Here is a 21,021-nt window from a genome sequence, read left to right as displayed (position 1 = left end):
ATTTAACTGCCATGATCTTTACATAGTCTGTCCTGACTATGGACAGACATCAGGATTTTTTCCATAGAAAGAAGCCTGCTCTCTGTGACAGTTAACATTACAGAAGCAGTTCTGTATTACATTAGTATTTTTCGATGCTGTTCCCTGAGGCCCACAGCGCTGAAAACGTAAGATTTCTCTGTTTTAACGTTCAAATCATCAGCCAATTATCAGGCATTTGATAAGCTAAGACGAAGGAATAGAGACATAAAATGTGCAGAGTTTTTTTTGCGTGTGTGTGTATGTATGTATTTATATATATGTGTGTGTCTGTGTGTGTGTGTGTGTGTGTGTGTGTTTAAGCATGCAGGTGAAAATCTGTGCATTTGTATGCGAACAAATGTATGAGTGAGGGTATGAGCGTCCCCGCAGAGGAGAACGTCAAAGCTAGTGGGGCTTCTACTGTCAGCTGGAATAATCCATGGGGTTTTGAACTCCGAGATCAGAGATATTTTTAAAAGGGAGCCTGACTTCATATGATGAAAGAGAGAAAGAGAGAGAGAAAAGTAAGAAAGACAGGAGGAGATGGAGCGAGTGGGTGGAAGAGAGGGAGTAAGATGAAGAGAGAAAAAAAAGGGTAAGAAAGAATGAGAAGAGACAGAAAGGAGAAAGGGGGGGGGGGGGCTGGAATATGGATGGACAGAATCTCTTCGTCCTCATGAGGCTGATGAAACAGACTTCTCTTGAAGAGTAGGAGCAGATGAGAGAACAAACGAAAAAGAGAAAGAAAAAAGAATGAGAGAGAGAGGTAAAATAATGGCGTGAGAGGTAAAATAATGGAGTAAAGAACGACTCTTTTGTCGTATGATGACGTTACTTCTTTTCACCGTCAACTTCCACGCAGTCAGACTCTTCTCCTTAAATGATTGTCCTTAAAATAACTCCCTGCTTATGGCTGTGGCCTCCTCCTCGCTCTAGTCTTGCATTTAAAAGGAGTCCTCAGGAGGTCAAAGGGCAACACTGCAAACCCATATGTCCTCGAAAGCTGTCCAAATTACACTTGAATGTTATATATATATATACACACACACACACACACACATATATATATATATATAGCCACACACATTGTGGCCTAAATTGGATCCACAAACATATGCAGGCATGCTGTTTGCTGTCAGTGTGTGTTGGCTTCGATAGAGAACAAACGCTAAACAAATTCAGAACCTCGATGATGTCATAGCATATTTTTCTTTAGTCCAAAAAAACCACACACACACACACACACACACACACAAAAACAGACCACTCTCTCAGGGCCCAAAGACTGAACTCTCCCAATCTCTCCCTCCTCTGTCTCTGTCCTAGCTATTCTCCTTTAACCCCTCTCTCTCTCTTTTTCTCTCTCTGTTTACAAGTGGCTCTCATTAAAGGGGTTAAGAGGGTGTTTGCCTCCTTCTTCTAACACTTTTGCAGTGGCTCTACATCTTGGTTCCCACTTCAGTTCAGGGCTCAAACTGATAATGCCTTTGATGTCTCTTGGCTAAGCCTAACCGATCCCTCCACCTTCTCCCTCTCTTTTCTCCTAAACACGCTGGAATGCATTGATTTTCTCCTCCCTCCCCATTCAACCCCTCTCTCTCTCTCCCTCTCTTGCGTTATGTTGGTCTCTCAATAGCCTGAGGGTCTCGGCGTTTTTCGGCGACGTTGCCTACCCCAAAGCTTGTGGCTTTTGATTTTGAAGTGCTCTCGTACTCTCTCTTTCTCTCTGTGACTGAAGAGTTTCTAGAGTTTTCCCTCAAAGTGTAGTGGTAGTTTAAAAAAAAAGGGGGGGGGGGAGTAATTGTTTCAGTTTTATCTTATTTATACTAACTGACTGATTAAACAATACTGGCCTGAATCCTGTCCTCTTCCATTCTATCTATCTATCTATCTATCTATCTATCTATCTATCTATCTATCTATCTATCTATCTATCTATCTTTCTATCCATCCATCTGTTTACTGTCCATTTGTCGTCCAAAGAAAGGAAGGAATAATGTCAATAAAACATACTCTTTCATGCTTCTTTGAAACGGATGGAGCAGGTGACAGGAGACAGACCAACTGTAAAATAAGCCATAAACACAGAGGAGTAGTCTACGGTTATACCTTTGGGAGTCATCACTGGCCACTTTTACTAGCCTTGATGTTCGTAAAAGGATTGGAAACATATGTCAGTTCACTTATAGGGGCCAATTTCCAAAGAGATTTCTTTAGTCTCCGGAAAGGTTCTACACACTTTATTCTGACAAGTCCCTTCCCCCAGTCTCAAGCATTTTGCCTTAACCTTAAAATTCACACTATCATCCTAGAGATGCGTTGGGATAATACCGAGGATAAAATATTTGTCTTATGAGATATGAATATAAGGGTACAAATGCTGTTATCAACAATAACATGAACTGGGTCGGTGCTGATCAGTTTATAGTTCAACAGTGGTATTAACAATTTGATCGTGGGTGGCTGCTACGTACAACAATAAACCGTAACATGCCATGAGAATTCAGAATTGAAATGAACATGTGAGAATTAAATCAAAGACCGGATGCTTCAGAAGCCTCAGATGGGCCGTCTAATGGTATCTTTGGTTCTGCTTCTCCTCGCAACCCGTCGTTGACGATCGACGGAATTACGCAGTTGGTCCAAGCAAAATTCCTTTCTGGCTAAGGCAGATAGAAAACAGTCCATAAATAAACTTCGAGAGAACTTACTGGAAGCTCCTTGAAGTGGTGAGGTTAAATTTGAGCTAAATGTAGACTTGCTTTAGTTTATCCCACACTGAGGTGGAACAGAGAGAAAGAGAGAGAGAGAGAGAGAGAGAGAGAGGGAGAGAGACAGGTCTTTTGTTCGTTGTTATTGAGTAACTAGGGGGGGGGTCGGTGTCGTTGGCGGAAAAAATGGGCGGTGGAGCGGGATGTGGCGGAGGACGTGGGCTCACCTGCAACAGAGTTGGGTCGTGGCATGAGGTAGAGGGGAATGGAGTGGGCGGAGTGGGAGGAAGAATGTTCTAGACTCCTCTCCGGGATCTTGTTCAGGCTGTAGGTGGAGGCCGCCATGTTCTCGTCCACGCGGTACAGGAAGGAATCGGCGCCGGAGGATTTCTGAGACTGCCAGAGCTTCAGGCTACCCCGCGAACCCTCGCCATGCTTCCCTCCCCGCTCCGCGTTCTCCGAGTAACTCGTGAGGGTGGCTGCCAAAAAAGCAAACGGTACACAAGACAGCGCTTCATATAAGATAACATGGTTGGTGCTGGGAGTTTTTTTTTTTTTTCTACGGTGTCTCAGTTAGGTAACTTTTTACATCTCTGCATCAACTAGAAACTAGGGTTATCTAGACAAAACATGGACCAATTTTGCAATTTCGTTCTGAATGTGTTCACTATGACACAAGCATTTAATGTAGATGCAAGTAGGAGGTCTCTGGATTCCCCCTACATTGGCTTGTGTGAACTGTCAACTATGTGATTTGTGTCTACGGGATACAAAGCTAAAGAAGAGTGACTTTAGTCTGTTTACTCTTGTTTTATCAGATTTTATCTTCATAGAAACAACTGCAGGAAATGTCAAACAAAACATACTCTAGAATCAAAGGTAGGTGCACTGTGCCAACTCAGTGTTGCTAATGGACAATAAGACGTAAACAGCTCAATGCTCTGTGTGCTGCACATGTTTTGGGGGCCAGCACGGGGTTTAAAATCTGAGAGCAGCTTCGAGCCAGCAGGTTCCATCGCTCACCGATGATGCCGCTGTCTCGACTTTCCAGGGTGGAGGTGGGGCTGGTGATGGAGCCGTAGGCGCAGTCCCGGCCGGTGGGGTTACCGGGGACACCGGGGGGCAGTGTGGAGCACGGGCTGCCTGCTGGGGGAGATGCGGTGCTGCTGGCCAAACTGGAGCAGGGACTGATTCTCTGGGTCACAGAAATGCCCTAGAAATCACACAGAGAGAGAGAGAGAGAGAGAGAGAGAGAGAGAGAGAGAGAGAGAGAGAGAGAGAGAAAGGGGGGTGGGGGATGACAGGTTAGCAAGGCCATGCTAACAGTGCTAACCAGCTAATTCAAGGCATTCATGGCCTTAGATTGCAAAAGCAGGGCTGAGTGCTTCTGTACTGTACATTAAACGAATACTGCTTCATCAGCATATTCACAGTAAGCTGATTATCGTACACATGTGAGACAAGAGCAGTTCAGTCCACACTTAAAGCCAAAATACTACTAAAATAAGGTCACAGACAAGAGCACTGTCTTGTGTTCGATGAGAGCAGAGTGATTTCCGTCTTATACATACACACACACACACACACACAGGCCAATACAAATTTGCTGACAGGCACTTACTGAAACAGTCTTGTCCCATGCTTTTTTCTTTCTTTTTTTTTTTTTTTTTTTTAGCGGCATGCTTGTGCAAAATCATCAGAACCATTTTCATGGTTTTGGCTGACTCATCCCATTTCTTTCTTTCTTTTTTTTTTCACTGTAACTCCATATTATGTAATTTAATACACCCTTATTCACTTAATACAGTATGAATCACAGAGAACACAGAACTATTACCCATCATAAAAAAAAGAGAAAAGGATTAGTATTTTACTGCTGTTCAGTGCGGTGCTAGGCTCAGGCACTGAAACTACTAAAAAGGATTTCTTGCTGTAATTTTAATAAAGTACTTGGGTTGATGTGACTATGCTACAATTGCCTTGTGGATATGAGTTATCATTTTGATTCCAGTGGTACCTGCTGAAGCAATAGTCTTATTATTAGTCAAATTCATGGGAATCTGTTCTTATTAACGGCACTAAATCAGTCACACTGGAATTATAATACCCCTGCAATGGAGAGTGGATGGGAATACCATCAATCCCTGGAGAGAGAGAGAGGGAGAGGGAGAGAGAGAGAGAGAGAGAGAGAGAGCGAGAGAGAGGGAGAAAGAGAGAGAGGGAGAGGGAGAGGGAGAGAGAGAGAGAGAGAGAGAGAGAGAGGGCGAGAGAGAGAGGAAGAGAGAGAGGAAGAGAGAGAGAGAGGGAGAGGGAGAGAGAGGGGGAGAGAGGTAGAGAGAGAAGAAGAGAGAGACAGAGAGAGCAAAGAGAGAGAGAGAGAGAGGGAGAGGGAGAGAGAGAGATCACTGAGTTCATGTTTGGCCCTTTGGGATTACTGATGCCTGCGTTGAAACCCACATTAATGACATCACAGTCTTCATTACATAGAGCCAGCTCTTTCCCGGCTCTCTGAGGATACTGATAATTGACAATAGCAAAACCAGACCCAACAGCAGCCTGGGACAAAGTCATTTGGACACAGTGGGCTTCTGCACACCACACACTGTATCAAAGATACTGCACAAAAACCCAGGATATCTATCTATCTATCTATCTATCTATCTATCTATCTATCTATCTATCTATCTATCTATCTATCTATCTATCTATCTATCTATCTATCTATCTATCCTGTGTTACCATATGCTGAGGTTTTCTATCCCGATTCCAGATTAAATAACCTATCCTAAATCCTGTTCTTATTACTGATGTCTAATTATATTCTGTGAATTCAAAGTCAAACTCGACTTTTCTGACCCCAAGAGCTGCCAACAACTGTAAGTTTTCAAAGTTTGTGAGAAGTTACACCGTCTTCGTTTTGCTGACAATACTAAAAACAGAGCGTAGATCAAATAAATTTAACGTCTAATGTAAACGCTCTGTAAATGTTACTCCCCCCCCCCCCCTTGTTTTTAATTTTTTTTTTGTTTGTTTATTCGTAACTGGCCAAAGAAGGACAGATGTTTCAAATACTTCATCCTTCTCTGACCAAACGATGGAGCTCCACGTCCACCCCAGCTAGCGTGGGTGAGGTTGGCTTCAGAATTTGGGTTATTTAAACCTTGGCCTTTTTGTGGCTACCCTTTGCTTGGCACACATGATGCTATGCATAACTCTGGCTATGCTAAGTTACAGAGCAGACACGGAGACTCAAGTCACGGATGCCGGCCTTCATTTTGGGAAACGCGTCTCCAGCCTAAGCAAACGGCGGGGAGGGGGGGGACTCGACTGAGCTGCGGATACTGATGGAAAAAAAAAAAAAAAAGAAAGAGAAAAGGAAAAGATAAAATGGAAATTTGGTCAGTATATTAAAATTGCTCTAAAACTATCTATAAGGTAATTGCGGAGTGGCTCTGGATTTTGTTCCATTAGAGTCAATCTGACTGAGACAATGGAAACAGGAGACAAAGCGAAACCGACTTTGCTACGTGTCGAGGAAATGCTTATTTGCATATTGCTGTGTTCACGTTGTTTTGCCTGGCAGCTTTTCATCACTTCTTTCGCTGAGCGACAGACTTGACTAAAAAAATCTTCCACATTCGCAGACTGCTAGAAACAGGAATATTCATACTGAACTTCTATCTATTCTACTTCGAAAATATTTATACTGAAAGAGAAGAGTGAATAATGTAATACAATATGATCAGTATCACATGACCCTCACCTGAAAAGCCACATGGAAAAAAAAAGATTTAGAGAGGGAGTGATCTACTGGTCCTCTCCGTGTGATCCCTGAAAGGTGTTCTTTACCCATGTGATGGGATCTACTTGACTGGAGCCTTGTTCCGACCTTCATCGAACATGATTGCAACTGTCCGTAACGTGTACGTTGGTGTTCAAACTGTGTAACTATTGGCAAGAGCTTCAACACTATCCATCATGGCTTGTCAGCAGGAGGATGGAGAAAACATTTAAAATGGAGTTTGACTCCAGAACCCCCCCCAACGATGCTTATCTGTACAAAAAACCTTCATGACAAAACACATGTCAGGATGAATCTGAATTGTAATGCACTTGGGAGCCAAAGGTAAAGCTTTAAGTAAGCAGGTTTCAAAAAAACGTTTGGTTCTTGTTTGCAGTCTACCAAGTCAGATTCATATATTGTTTGAGATCCAGCACTCGCATGTCCTGGACCGAAGCCAGAGTTTACGTACATATGAGTGTAAGGTTCTGGGTGTGTGTGTGTGCATGTGCTGTGAGCTTGAGTGTGGGTCCACGTGTGTTTCTAGAATATGTAACTGTTGACTGATTATATATAAGCCTAGTACACACACACTGGGGTATGTGGGTGTGTGCATGTGTGTGAGTAGTATGTGTGTTTCTGTACCTTTATGTTGTGTATGTGTCTTTCTCTCTCTCTCTCTCTCTCTCTCTCTCTTATACCTGACTGTCATCTTGCTCCTCCATGCTGTAGTGCGCTCCAGCTGGGCCCTTGCCGACTTTGTCCCCCAACAGAAAACCCAAGCGCGTCATTAGAGTGTTTGCTGCCTCGTCCACTGATGGAGGGGGTCCCAGGTCCTGATTCTCTTCCCCTACACACACACACACACACACGCGCGCACGCGCACGCACACAGAGCAAGCGACCGAGAGAGAGAGAGAGAGAAAGAGAGAGAAAGAAAGATCACAATTTAGTCTATGGATCAGCCTTAGAAAAACTGTCATAAAAACAATAATTACAAATTGTCAAACATTCTCAAACAGTGAGTCAGCCCAGCCCCTGAAACACTGTCAACAGACGCTGTGTTGGATTTCTGCCCTGCACAACTTTTGTCCTTTTGGCTAACTACCGTTTTTGCCTGTCATTGTCTACAATGGAAATATTTGATCAACAGTGAAAAGCGGAACATTTTTCTCCCCCAAAAACAACTCTAAGGTCTGTGCTAAGCAAAAGGCTCACGTTTTTCAAGCAGCATAAAGACACTGAGCAAAGGTTTTTTCAGTGGACCTGAGCCAGAGAGATTAATTTCTTACGTTATGGGTGGAGGTGCATGACAGAGCAAAGAAGTCTTTACTACTGGAAGTGATGCTTTACTACTCTCTCTCTCTCTATATATATATATATATATACACGGTGGCAACATTTCATTCGGTGTCACTGGTCAGCAAAGCCGTTCTCTGTGGTCTAACTGGGGGCGTACAGGACATTTTTCAGATCCCGTAACACTGCCCGCCATCCGAGACAGCCGTACCGCGTTATTGCTAAGATCATGCTAAGATGGTCGTGCTTAGAGGTTCCCACAACACTGCGGTGGAATTTACAAAAAAAAAAAAAAAAAAAACCCCACAGTCTCTAGACAGTCTTTAAATCCACACAGATTCTTACTTTTGTCTTTACATTAACACCATATGTCAACCTCACTCTCTGCAAACCACAGTACTCTCCCAAGACATCATTTAGAGAACTTGACAAAAAAAAAAAAGGACATTCAGAGGCAATTAAGAAAGAGTTCTCTTTCAGAATCTGTTTTTTTTTTTGTTGTTGTTGTTGTTTGTTTTGTTTTGCTTTGCTTTGTGTGTGTGTTTTTTTTTTTTTTGGAATCTCCTGCTATAATCGCTCGAACACAATCTAGTACTACAATTGTTTAAAGCCGTCTAACATTGTACAGGAACGTGAGTTGGAGAACCTCTCTTGAAAAGATGCGCACGCACACACATGCACAAGAAGAAATGAGAAGGCAGCGCCCCAAAACGACGTCTCCGCCGAGGAGAGAATTTACAAAAACAGACAAAAAACAAGACATCTCTGTCTCTGAAAAAAAAAATTGAATAAATAAATAAAACCCGCAGTGAAAAGAGCTTCTTGACATTAGGTATGCTTATGGACACGCTCAGGCTACAGCAGAATAACCTCAAAAGGAAGAGATGATGAGAACCTCTCTCTCTCTCTCTCTCTCTCCTCAAAATAGAAGTCCAGATACTCGTGTGAAATAAAAGTTTCACCTTACTGCCAGGTGTCTGTGAGGCAGCTAAGCCCTTTTTCTGAGATAAGAACCCTCCGGTGGAGCTGGCATGTTTTTAAGTAGCTCTACACGACAGCGGGGAGTTTTGTCGCTGTCGGAGAAGAAGCAGGATGCTTAATGCTCCTCGGCTTTTACTCTGAATTAGACGCAAACATCAGAGTCACCCCACACTTCTACAGTCGCTTGTCTCTGTCACTAACAAAGGGGTTATTTGGATCAACTCCAAATTGAGTTTTGAGACGTCAGAGCCAAAGTCTGAGTCATCCGCGCTTGGGTTAACATCTGAGCCCGAAATCAATTCCGCAAGGACAAAAAAACCTCGATCCGAATCCCGGACTCCGGCTCCAGAACATTTGTGCCTGGTTATTTCGTGGTTGTGTAACTATCAACACTGCGTGGCATCACAAGTGAGCACTAACGGCACTGAATGAGCGAACCAACGCCATGGCAACCGTGGTACCAAATGTGGGACCAAAAAAAAAAAGAATGTGCATTTGGAATTCAAAAGATAGGCTAACGTGAGGAGATAGGCCTATGGGATTAAACAAATGAGGAGAGAGAGAGAGAGAGAGAGAAAGAGGGGAAAAAGAAAGAGAGAGAGAAGGGAAAGGGCCAGATGTGTTTTAAAAGACTAATTCTGCCATGACCTTTTTTGACTGACTCCTGAGACCAAACTGAAGTTCGAGGCTTTCCCTCGTTCGTCTAAACACTCTCCATATTAAACACACCGCAGACGTGAACTCTGCTTAACTACAGCGAAACACAGCAGATTTACATTCCTAAACTTTAAACATTTCATTATAACTCCCTGTGAAAACGCATCACACGTAGGCCTTCCCAAAGGCCGCAGCTCACAGGTCGAGAGACAACTAAATGTTCAAACTCTTAAGACAAAACCACATTACCACTGACTCTCTTATAGTCTGGTTCACAAATCAGCTGCCAAAGAGACATGTCCCAACATGCTCAATGTACACATTCTCTCTCTCTCTCTCTCCCTCACACACACACACACACACACACACACACACACACACAGACACACACACACACATGCAGACCAGATGCTAGGGGTAAAACCAATTGGCAGATAATGAGAGTTCCTCAGCTGTGATGGAGTCACCTTCTCTCTCAGGGGTTAGGTGACTAATCAGCCGATTCGAAAGGATTTGTCTGTACGTATATTTGCGCCTCTGTGTGCGCATGCTTGTGCGCGTGTGACGTGGAACATATGCAACTGTCCTTCAGTTAGGTCCATGTTGCTGTCCCAGCAATTGAATGTGTAACTAGGCAGAGAGAAAAGAGAACTGTTGTCTAGTCCAAGAGGAAGGCAGTGATATGTAGCACGCACACACACACATACACACACACACACACACACACAGGCTAAAACATACGTTTTAACTGTGACAAGGAGCTCCCCTTGGACCTTGCTGGCCTGATTATGACAGGAATGATTCAAAAACAACATCAGAGAGACTTATGACTGAGCTGTGGATATTCTCCCCTTTCGTGAAGAAATCACGGTAAACAATGGATAGAAATGACAACACAACCTGGTAGTTCCCCCCCCTCTCTCTCTGTCTCAATTCCCAGCTCTGCAAACCTTCGGTACGAGAAATGCAGATGGTTACCATGGTAACTATCGGCCGGGCCGAGGAATGGGGATTCGGTTCATTTCTGAATCTTTCTTTCTCTTTCTTCCCCTTTTTGCCCCCCCCTCCCCCCCCCCCCCTTCAATGCCTTTTTTCTCCCCTCCGCTTTTCTGGCTGACTCTTTGTCATACACGGCAGTATATAATTACAGCTGCATCCCACTAATGACATGAGCAGGAATATAAATTTCTTCTATAGTGGAAAATGCTGTTCATTAAAAACAGCCATTCAGGGGATGGGGTTGGGGGAATTACCCACAGTGCTAGCTGTGGATGGAGGTATTCTGCCCTGATGGATATTATCGGCTCCTCAACATTAAAAAAGACAGAGCGGGGGGGGTTAGGATCATACGTCACGATGACAAACTGTTAAGAGGTGTAAAAGTTGGAGCTGACTTGGCGCGTGCACACATGCAGATCCCATCGTTACAAAAGAGTGAACAGAGTACACGGCAAACACACAGGGGCATAAGGGACAGCATACACAGATTCACACACACACTTGCCCCTTTTGTGGTGCACACAACATCCCAGCAAACAGAGCAGAGATAGAGTTTCCATATTAAACGGACACACAGAGACACATCAGCCCCTGTTGCACGGGGCAGGCCAAACAGGATGGAGACAGAGCCCTCTAGGCCATCAGACGGGCCACAGGGGTCCAGAGACAGAGAAGGGGATTGTTGGTTTGGTTTTAGGGTGAGGTGTATTACAACAGCGGGAATCTAAACAGAAGAAGAACCAGAGTGAGAGAGAGAGTGCAAGACAGACAGAGACAGAGAGAGAGAAAGAGAGAGAGAGAGGGGGGGGGGGGTAGAGAGAGAGAGAGAGAGAAGAGACAGTGAAGGAGAGGCTAAGACTGATTTATGAGCAAAAGTTTATCCCTGTTTGAGTGACCTCTGCCTCGGCGGCCGGCTTAAATAAACACACACAGCGCTATTAGCGGCGAAAGCCGAGCCAAGCCGATGGCTGGAGGAGGAGGCTCCAGCCTGATCTGACCGGGGTGAGTCTGCTTGACGGAGACTGCTGGCTAAGAGCAAACTGTTGTGACAAGCATCAGCACCTCTCAGGGCCATGCCACTGAAGCTGATACAGCAACTGAAACTGAAATGTACCTTGCGTATTGTATTGTTATAATAACGGTCACTGCATCTCTGGGTCCTGGCTCTGTGTGTGTGTGTGTGTGTGTGTGTGTGAGAGAGAGAGAGTGAGAGCGTTATGGTACCGTTCGTCGAATCTGGCTCTGGAAATCTGAGCTCTGTTCCATGAAACAGGATTTCTCTGTTAACCAAATAACACGAATCACGACTGCCTAATGGGGATTAGCCTTAACCCTTCCATCGGATGACGATTCCCCCTTATCTCATAATTAGAGGCCGATGTTTACCTGGGAAACAGGTGTGCTCACTCTTTAGCCAAGAGCCCTAAGCGGTAGGCCGAATGCAAAAACCAGCTGGTCTCTAGACCCCCCAGGACCTGGTCTGCAGGGTCGTCTCATCTTTGTCTGACCGTCAGCTTTCCAAAACAGACAGGGTTGTAGTAGCATTTCTGCCTGTCTCAGATGGTAAAGTCATTGAGGCTTGGTAAAAAGTTGTCCCACGGGGAAGGTTCTTTTCAACCTCCACACTTTAACCCTTGAAAGAAAACAACAACTTTTCAGTACCCCCCCCACCCCCTCGGGAACCGTACTCACACGTCGTTTGTGTTTACATGAAGAGAAGAAAAACACAAGAGCTATGTGTGTGTGCGTGGAAGGGGAGGGGTGTGCTAATATCTTTGTTGTTATTCATGTCATCCCCTCTGACAGAGGTTGTTACTGAAGTCATACTACCACCAAAGCCTTGACAAATAACTTCTGTGCATTTCTTCTATTTATGCATTGCTATAGCTTTTAAGGGAAGAAGGGGGGGGGCACAACACTTTATTTATTTCTTTTTAAGTATGGCAATGACTCATTCCCTTTTGAAAAAACCACACAAGCAAAAAGTTGCTTAGGTTGCAGATAACGCGTAACCCGGGACGTTTAATAGCAACTCCACACCAGAGCCCTCAATCTAATAATTCAACATTCATTCCGATCCGTCTGACACATCATTTCCAGTTCTTGCAAAGTGAGTGCCCACTAGATTGTGGCATTCACAGTAACTGGGTCCACAGAGGCCTGGTTTAATTTCACTCTCATCAAACACTGGAACTCTACAACAGTCAGCTGAACTGGAAATGCACAGTGATCCATATCAGAACGCTGCGCAAAAAATTTCTGTGTTCTCAGGCTAGTCTTTGATTGTGGAACTGGGTATGTTTATCCAAGGCCAGATCCTCTAATTCGGACAGAGAGAGAGAGAGAGAGAGAGAGAACGGGGGAAAATCCACAAATGAAACTGTTTGAGCTGAAGAACCAGAGGCTGCGAGCGTGAGCCGGGACCGAAAAAAAGCATGCGTCCGAAAATAAAGTCACCAAAGCTGGTTTGAGTTAGAAGAGTTTGCACAGACTCTCAGGCAGAGGGAGGATGGGAAAGCTGATGAGAGGGTGCCTCTATGCGCAAGGGTGGCAGAACTTATGGAACTAAACTACAAGCTGCGGAACGGCTGTGCATTGAGGGAAAGAAAAAAAAAAACAACAAAAAAAACTGAAAACAAAAAAACACAAAGCGCTTCATAAACAAATGCTCAGTTCTATAAATGGGCACCAGAGAGTGCTAGTCTGTTATTGTGTGCCCTTTAAGACTGGTCTTGGAAAAAAAAAAAAAAAACTGTCTAGACTTTTTGGGGAAGTTTTAAAGTTCTGTGTTCACAGTGTGCGACAATATCACTCAAGTCCTCGGCCTATTTGCATGAGCACACAATTCAAAGAGTGATTTAGCCAATTAGCCGTATCAGCTGAATTAGAAGACAGCGTACAAGTCCTTATCTCTTTCAGGCTGTTCACTATGAGACCTTTTAGCTTATTAGCCACCTTAGCCTATTAGTGTGCCGTTTTACTCAATAAGCTATGAATTGTTCATCAGGCTAGGCTATGGGAATTTAGGTCACACAAAAGCCATACTGACAGAAAGCCAGTGTGTAGTAGCATTTTTCCAGAGAAAGCTAACTCCTAGCTAGATGGCTGGTGGGGAAAATAAAAAAGCTTACTCTACATTTACTTCAAGTCTTAAAAAAAAAAAAAAAAAAAAAAAAGAACAAAAACCCCACAAAAACTTCAAAATGGAACGAGTGCACTAGAAACCACAATACAGCCTTTAAAAGTTTTTGCAGGGTTCAATGAAAAGTGTAAATTAAATGATTATATTATGCATGGCTAGCTAACATGAAGACGCCAACCTCCCTGGGCCCCTTAGCAGCTCTCATAAATCACGGGGCTTAATTCCTTTATCGCCATTTGCCACAAGCTCACACGCCGTTTAAGTCGAAGCTCTCCACACATGCGTTTTCTCATAACCCACGAAATCTCCCTTAATCGAGACAGATTACACCTCGTGCGTGTCTCGAGTCTCATCTCCATTTTTCTCGGAGACATTCACTCCACGCAAAAGCAGCACATTCCGATACATCACATCTAATGAGCTGACAGAGGCGTTAACGAGAGAGGTTATGTGGAGACCAATGTGACGGACAGATGTGAATTTGCGTACGGGCTGCCACGGTACATTCAAAACCGACCTTGCGAATCCCTCCTGAACGCTGGTATGTTTCTAACCTATCTTCCCTGATGTCCTGGATACCCATATTATTTCTTGGTTTCCTAAAACCATCCTTCTTTGAAACCATCCTTTCTTCTTTCCATTCTCCTGCGGTCAGGGCCTTGCCTCACCAAATTTCCATCAGTCTCTTCTCTTTTCTTTCCCCCGCTCCTCCCGTCCTCCTTCATCCTCACCTTGTTCCTCTTTTTCTTTGCCTTCTTCCCACCCTTCATCCCCGTCTCCTGCGTCTCTTTGTACTTCGTCTTCTCCTCCTATTCCTCGTCCTCCTGCTCTAGGTCTGGTGCAGCACCCGGCTTGGAGGAGTGACTGGTCTGACACACTGAGACTGGAGCTGCATGCCCTTGATCCACAGCAGAGATGAGACATCCACTGCCTTAAAAGCGAGGAGGCGCGACCTGCTCCCATCATTCCCCGGCTGCCTCCGCGCGCCCGGTCATAAGGCCGCGTCCTCTTCCTCCTCTGCCAGGCGCACCTGGCCCTGGTACCTGCGCAAGCTTTTCTCACTGACGCTGCAAAATCCATAATCCAAGCGTGTACTCCTCGAAGAGCAAGGGGGGCGAGAACGGCACGTCAAAAATGGTTGATTCTTCTCCGAAAGGGCCCATGCAGACACACGGTAGTCCAACTACAAAATGAGCCACAGTGCTCTGCCCTGGTTCTTTTTCCTCTTTCTGAGCATTCTGAGGCTGTCAACGGAGGGAAGCGGGGGGGTTGGGGGGAAGGAGAGGGGGTGGCAGGGAGGGAGGAGGTGGTGAAGGAGGAGGCGAGGCTTGAGACGGCGGTTTGGTTGCTCTGCTGAGCTTCAGAGAAAACCGCTGGCTCAGACTTCAACAAGAACCCGAGAGGAGTCTGATGGGTTGAGAGTCCAAACACCACAAAAGCACCGAGGGAGGGAGGGAAAGCTGCAAGAAGAAACCATTAAACTCATTGCTCTGTGCTTTCTGCTTAAGCAAAAAAAAAAAAAAAAAAAAATTGCAAAAGTTGGAAGTGTCCCATACACACAATGGCAAACACTTACAAACCCAGGCACAAATAAAGGGTGGGGAAAAGGCTAAATGGCTCATAAAGGTTGCGACAAACTGTAGGGTCAGTCTTACCGGAAAACTGCATATCCAGGTCAAAATTCTTGGCAACGGGAGAGGTCAGTTTGAGGAAGCAAACCGGCAGATTTGGAATGAAAGTGAACACACTGATTCCCATTAGGCGACACAAAGATATTTATACATTTCGTACGGGGGGAAAGCAAGTGAGAGAGAGAGAGAGAGAGAGAGATAAGAGGGAGGCACAGAGTGGTACAATAAAAGAGCTCCTCCTTGTCAAAGAGTGAGAGAAAGAGAGAGAGAGAGAGAAAAAGAGGGGGGGGGGGGGGTTGAGCACAGATGGTAATGCTTAAGGGAAGTGTGTCAAGCAAGGCTGGGGGGGTCGGGTTACGCTGTTGTTGGGTCAAAAACACAAGGCCGGTTGAACGGGGTGGGGGGGGGGGTACAGGTTCGTCTCTTTGACCCCCCCACCCCTCCCGTCTCGAGAGACGTCTGCCGCAGAGTAGAGCGTGTTCAGGTCGTGGCAGTTCATGTTTCACCACAATCACAAGATGAACAGTCTGTCATTTTGAGCATGCCCAGAACTGGCAGCAGTCTCCTCTGCCTTATTTCATGACCCACTGCTCTCAATCTGACCAGATGTATCGCCTCACACTGAACCAAAGAGTTGTGATGAGAGCTGTCTTAGTCGTTGTTTGAGATGACTTTGCGACAAAAACCCTAGGTCATCTATTTTTGAAAAACAGAGAAGCTTTCGTGGCGATTTTTCTAGTTGAGGCTTTGCACAAAAACGTGTTAAACTGTTTGACAGTCTGGAATGTTTAGTAGCCTGATGGGAGGATGGTTTTGTTAAAGGTCATCTTGTTTATGCTGTTCTGTCTACAAATGCAGTGAGTGGAAAACAAGGATTCAGAATCTAGCCAGTAGCAAAAAGAAAACTTTGGTCAGAGTGTTGCCTCCAGAGGTTCCAGACTAAAGAGAAAAGAGAACAAGAAGAACAAAATTCACATGAAAATTGAGAAAACAAGTGTGCATATTACTGCTAGATGCCCTGAGGAGACAACCAGACAAGAAACTGGGGTGTACAGTATATGTCAAGTACCATGCTGCTAAAATAATTATTTGGTGGCAAACCCTGTTTTCTGCAGACTGTGGTTACACGGACGAGGGCGTCCAACTTTAGCAAACACATTCAAACTCAACTTTAGCAAAACTAGCCCAAATCCTTCGTTTCACCTGTGTCACAAACTAGAACATTTAGCCTTCCCATGGCAAAGTTATCGAGAATCTATAGTGGATAAGTCTTCTGTAACGCAGAAGAGACAGATGGACAGTTCTGGTTTGTGAATGATGAAACCATGTTTTTTGGCAGCTTACACAGAGCCAAATTGACTCTAGGCCGAGGGGAGCCATTTGGAACAAAGCTGTCATTCCGGGCAAGGGCCTCGTCTAAATAAATAAAGTAGAAGCCTAAGCACTGAATGTTTTAAATGGTTGATGGAGGAAAACAGAGACAAGTACCAAGAAGTAGAAGTTCCACTGACTTGCATAGGCAGAGGTGGACAGCAATCTTCTTTCTCTCAAATTCTCTTTTTATATAGTAACTCCATACCACAGAAAACCACAAGGAATATCTCTAAGAAAAAGTGCTGGAGGATGACAAACCTTAAATATTGCACAAGTATCTGTTTTTAGGTAACATGGAAAAAATCCCTTCTTTTTGAGCTATCCCTTTGGAATTTCTCCACATGGGTTTCCATGAAAGACCTTGAAAGGGTGCATCAAGTCACGCAAAGTTCAAAATCTCAACTTCATAACAAGCTGCCCCAGAGACGGCTGACTTGTATCCTGTAATGCATCAGTTACAGCAGTCTCACTCTAGAACTGTAGGAATGTGACGAATGACAAAAAGCTTATGTACAGCACTCTTGAGCCTACAATAATAAAGGTTTGGTATGACTGAAATTTGTCATTCAATGAGAAGTAAAGCAAATAGTTGGGGGTCTGTGAAGTTTGAGAGAACATAGCTGAACTGAATATTAATTTCTTTAGACTCCTAGCTTACCTGTTGTCAAGCGGCTGAAGGAGGATAGAAAATAGGGAAAGACAGTCGTCGGAAAGAACCTAAACCCACGTCGCTGGTGTGAGACATTTTGTGGCACCTCTGGGATAATGACAGGCAGCTTCTACCCGAAGATGTCACTCTAATCAGCTGGAAGCCTCCCACGCTTACTGCACATGGTGACAGGTTTGGATGTGACAAATCCAGTCAAACTCTCTGACGTTCAGCTTGTGTAACATCAACGTTGCCCAAAAAACTGAGCCTATATCCTGTCACTTTGGTCCAATCTCTCTTCTTATTTCTGGATGTTTCCAATGGCAGAATTCCATTCAACACGAAATACTGTGATTGAATACTGTCCCCCCAACCCCCCCCCCACTCCCCCACTGGGTTTTTTTTTCCCAAATGTTCACATACCACCAGGATCTCTCTCACAATGGTTTTGTGAACCGCAAAATGTAAATTTTGCACTGGCGTTTCGCAAGTGCGAATCTAGAATGGCAGAGCGTAGGTTTAGAGCTGGCAGATCCCTGACTCCACTGTGATTCTATCCAGTAGTCTACGGGCAACGTAGGCTTGATTTTAATGCAAACACATCCTGCCAGCAACAGCATCCAGAGGTCCAACTATTAGCCTACCTCTCTATGCCAAAGGACACACCTTTTCCAATAAAGCTTCCAACTGCACTCCTCTTTCATTTCGACCTGTAACGCTTAATCAAAAGCCACTGAGGTGGTGGGAGAGGCACGGAGAGAACAGATTACCATGGAAGGTGAGGAAACCGAGGGTTTGGAATGCAATTTCAGCAACGGGAGGACAAATCCCTGGAAAGACAGATGTGATTTCCCTATGGCAGCACTTTGCTAGAAGTGGCTTTAAAATACCTTTCTCCACAGGGGAGCTGTCAGATTCACAAGAATCCCTCTAATGAGATTAATGTGTTGGGGATATATGTATGAACGCTGCATTTACGCATATGGGACGGGAGACGGACCGTGCTTGTGTGACATACAAACCGCTGACTGTGTTTTTGGCATAATTTTTTACCAAAAACAGATGCACAGTGCATGAAAGAAGACACAGTGAATGTCACTCAAAACAAGCACGTTTCAGCTCTTAAATATAAGCCATAACCTGTCATCCATTATTGTATGGTGGAAGAACATTTGCCTCATAGGCTTGCACTGAATTTAAAAACACAGTAACCAATAAATAATGTTTGTCAGGAGAAAGTGTTAACTATAAATGGCCAAAAAAGGAGGTAGAAAAGACACAGGGGTAGCCATGATTAACAACGGGCTAAGAGAGGGCAGGGCACAAACAAGTGACATTTCAATGGATGTAAAAATAAACTCGTCGCCAGGTGGACCGCAAAAGGACAAATAGGCCTATTTTTTTTTTTTTTTTAGCAATACCATAAACATGTTCAGAAGTCCCAGTTGGGATTGCTGCTGAAAAGCACTGCGTGTCAGGTTAATAAAGAAAGACCTTGAAGCACAGTTTCTCCAGAGTGTCACACAGAAATGTCAGCGGTTACGTAACGCACCTCTTCTCAGTGGTCTAAACAGTGGCTAATTGCCCTTAGCGGGAGGTAAGCCCAGGAGTTCCACAGTGCTCCAACATCCCCGCTATGAAAGCCATAATGAACACCCTCAGATCTGTCAAAGGTTGGTAGGTCACATGTAAGTCAATAACTATGCTGGGATATATGATAGGAGATCCTGGAACCGGGCTATTCATCCTGTCTTATTGACTGCGGAGTGATCACAGTGGTGTGCAGTGGACCACGCTGAGTTTTACGAACCCCAACGATAATACATTGACGATCATTTGGCTTTACCACTGCGCTTAGCATGCACACTACAACGCTAAAATATCGCTGTTGTCACTTCATCTAGCTTTTTTCTGTTTAAAACATGATTTACTGCTTTGCTGTTTCAGAGTGAAACGCAATAGCAAGAGGCACACAGGTATGACACGTCATTTAGAAATGTAATAAAAAATCGAAACATAAAATGCAATTGGTGTTACGGAGTTCCATCTAACCCAGCAGGCGGCACAAAAGCATGCACAGAAAGAAAGGGAACTGAATGATAAAACAGCAGGTTTAACACATTGAAGAAGAAGAAGAAGTACTTTATTTGCCACACACAGACTGAGCAGTGAGCAGTGAAATGCAGCCTCTGCATTTAACCCATCCTAACACCTGCGAGCACACACACACACACACACACCAGAGTAGTGAGTACACACACACACACACACACACACACACTATGAGCTAGGAGTGGAGGGCAGCTGCCGCCTCTGGCGCCCGGGGACCGACTCCATGTCTTTATGCCAGTGCCTTGGTCAAGGTCACCGACAGGAGGACTATGCCCTACTATGCATGGGCATTCCATTTTGGTCAACATAGAAGATTCAGTATTTTATTCACTAAAATGGGGTATAGGTAGGCCTGCTCTCAAAGATAAAGCCAATGCCAGTCCTCGGCACTACTACTGCTGGACGTGATGGGAACGTTCTGTGTTCAGCCATTGTTTGTTTGTAGTCATCTTGGAGAAAAAGAATACAGACAAGCCCAAGTTTGGAACAGCAATTGTGGTGATGATCATTCAAAAGAATTCCATTAATAGGAATTCAAAAAGAGAGCAGAACGAATGTGATCCAAGGACTGATGAGTGTTTTTGTTACATCAACAGAATGTGAAAAAAAAAGAAAAAAAAAAAGAAAAAAAAAAAGCAATTTTTACTTCCTAAGCACAGAGGCAGTTGTTCAGAGCATGCTACCGATGCCTGCCAGAGCCGAAGCATCAAAAACCCTTTGGAGATGCACTGGAATTTGATTATGTCTTAACGAGGAGTGACAGATCGTTTACGTCCTTCCTGACAAGGCAACTCAAGAGACGGAGTGACAGCTGACAGTGACGGGGTGTCCTAGCGTAGGGGGTTTGCGTTATGTAAGAGGTTTCCCAGGCAACGCAGGCAATCGTGGACCGAGGCCCAAGCCGTTGTGATGACGGTTTCACTCCTTGTTCCACCCACGGTGTTTCCGTTGGGAAAATCACTCACGCATCCCTGCGGTTTCCACCAGACTAATCTAACGTGCCGCTGGGTTTGCAATAGCGGTAAACGTTAGTTTGTTCACAGGGTCCAGTAAGGATACGAAGCAGAACATCATGAGCTTCATTAGCTTTTACTTAATCAGGTTCATCACCAGGCATTGTTCAACTTCATCAGCGGCAGGCCGACCTGCTTGTGTATCTTTAAAAAGAATCTTCTGATGTCATAAAGGGAACCACACCAATGTTCAGGAATGTAAGGTTCCTTTTTATAGTGGAGGTGTGACTGTACACATAATTGTACTGTACTGTAGGGGTTTGCATGGTACAGCTCAGCTCACATTGTGAAGCAACCGACTTTCAACTAAGCTTTAATCACACAGTGAAATAATCACTCAGGACCTCACACGCAGTCTATGTGGTCTTCTCAAAGCTGTACGCAACTCTACATGAACGCCTTAATGTACAGTCGAGTTTTTTTTTTCTTTCTTTTTCAAGAGAATATATACATTTCACATTACTGAATAAAGCCCAGGACATAATCTGACATGAACGTCAAGGCCTATCTTAGAGTAGCTGACTGCGAGCTTAGCTAGAGCCATCATTGATGTCTTTCCCTTTACAGAAATGACAAAGTGTGAAGGCATCTCTAACGCATGTATTATTAAACAGTCCGAGAAAGTTTGTGAAGGTAAGGCAGACAGAGAGAC

General features: G+C 44.5%; 1 protein-coding gene across 1 annotated transcript in view; it reads right to left on the bottom strand.

Moving 5' to 3' along the window:
* tanc2a (tetratricopeptide repeat, ankyrin repeat and coiled-coil containing 2a) overlaps window positions 1-21,021 on the bottom strand; it is a 67,801-nt gene that overhangs the window by 21,443 nt on the left and 25,337 nt on the right. The window contains 3 exon segments of the mRNA XM_030793544.1: window positions 2,960-3,211; window positions 3,756-3,945; window positions 7,215-7,363. Of these exon segments, the coding sequence (XP_030649404.1) occupies window positions 2,960-3,211; window positions 3,756-3,945; window positions 7,215-7,363 (591 nt within the window).

This window comes from Chanos chanos, chromosome 16 (genome assembly GCF_902362185.1).
Source record: "Chanos chanos chromosome 16, fChaCha1.1, whole genome shotgun sequence".
NCBI lineage: Eukaryota > Metazoa > Chordata > Actinopteri > Gonorynchiformes > Chanidae > Chanos > Chanos chanos.
Note: the sequence above shows the minus strand (reverse complement) of the source record. Positions and strands in the feature narration are given on the sequence as shown.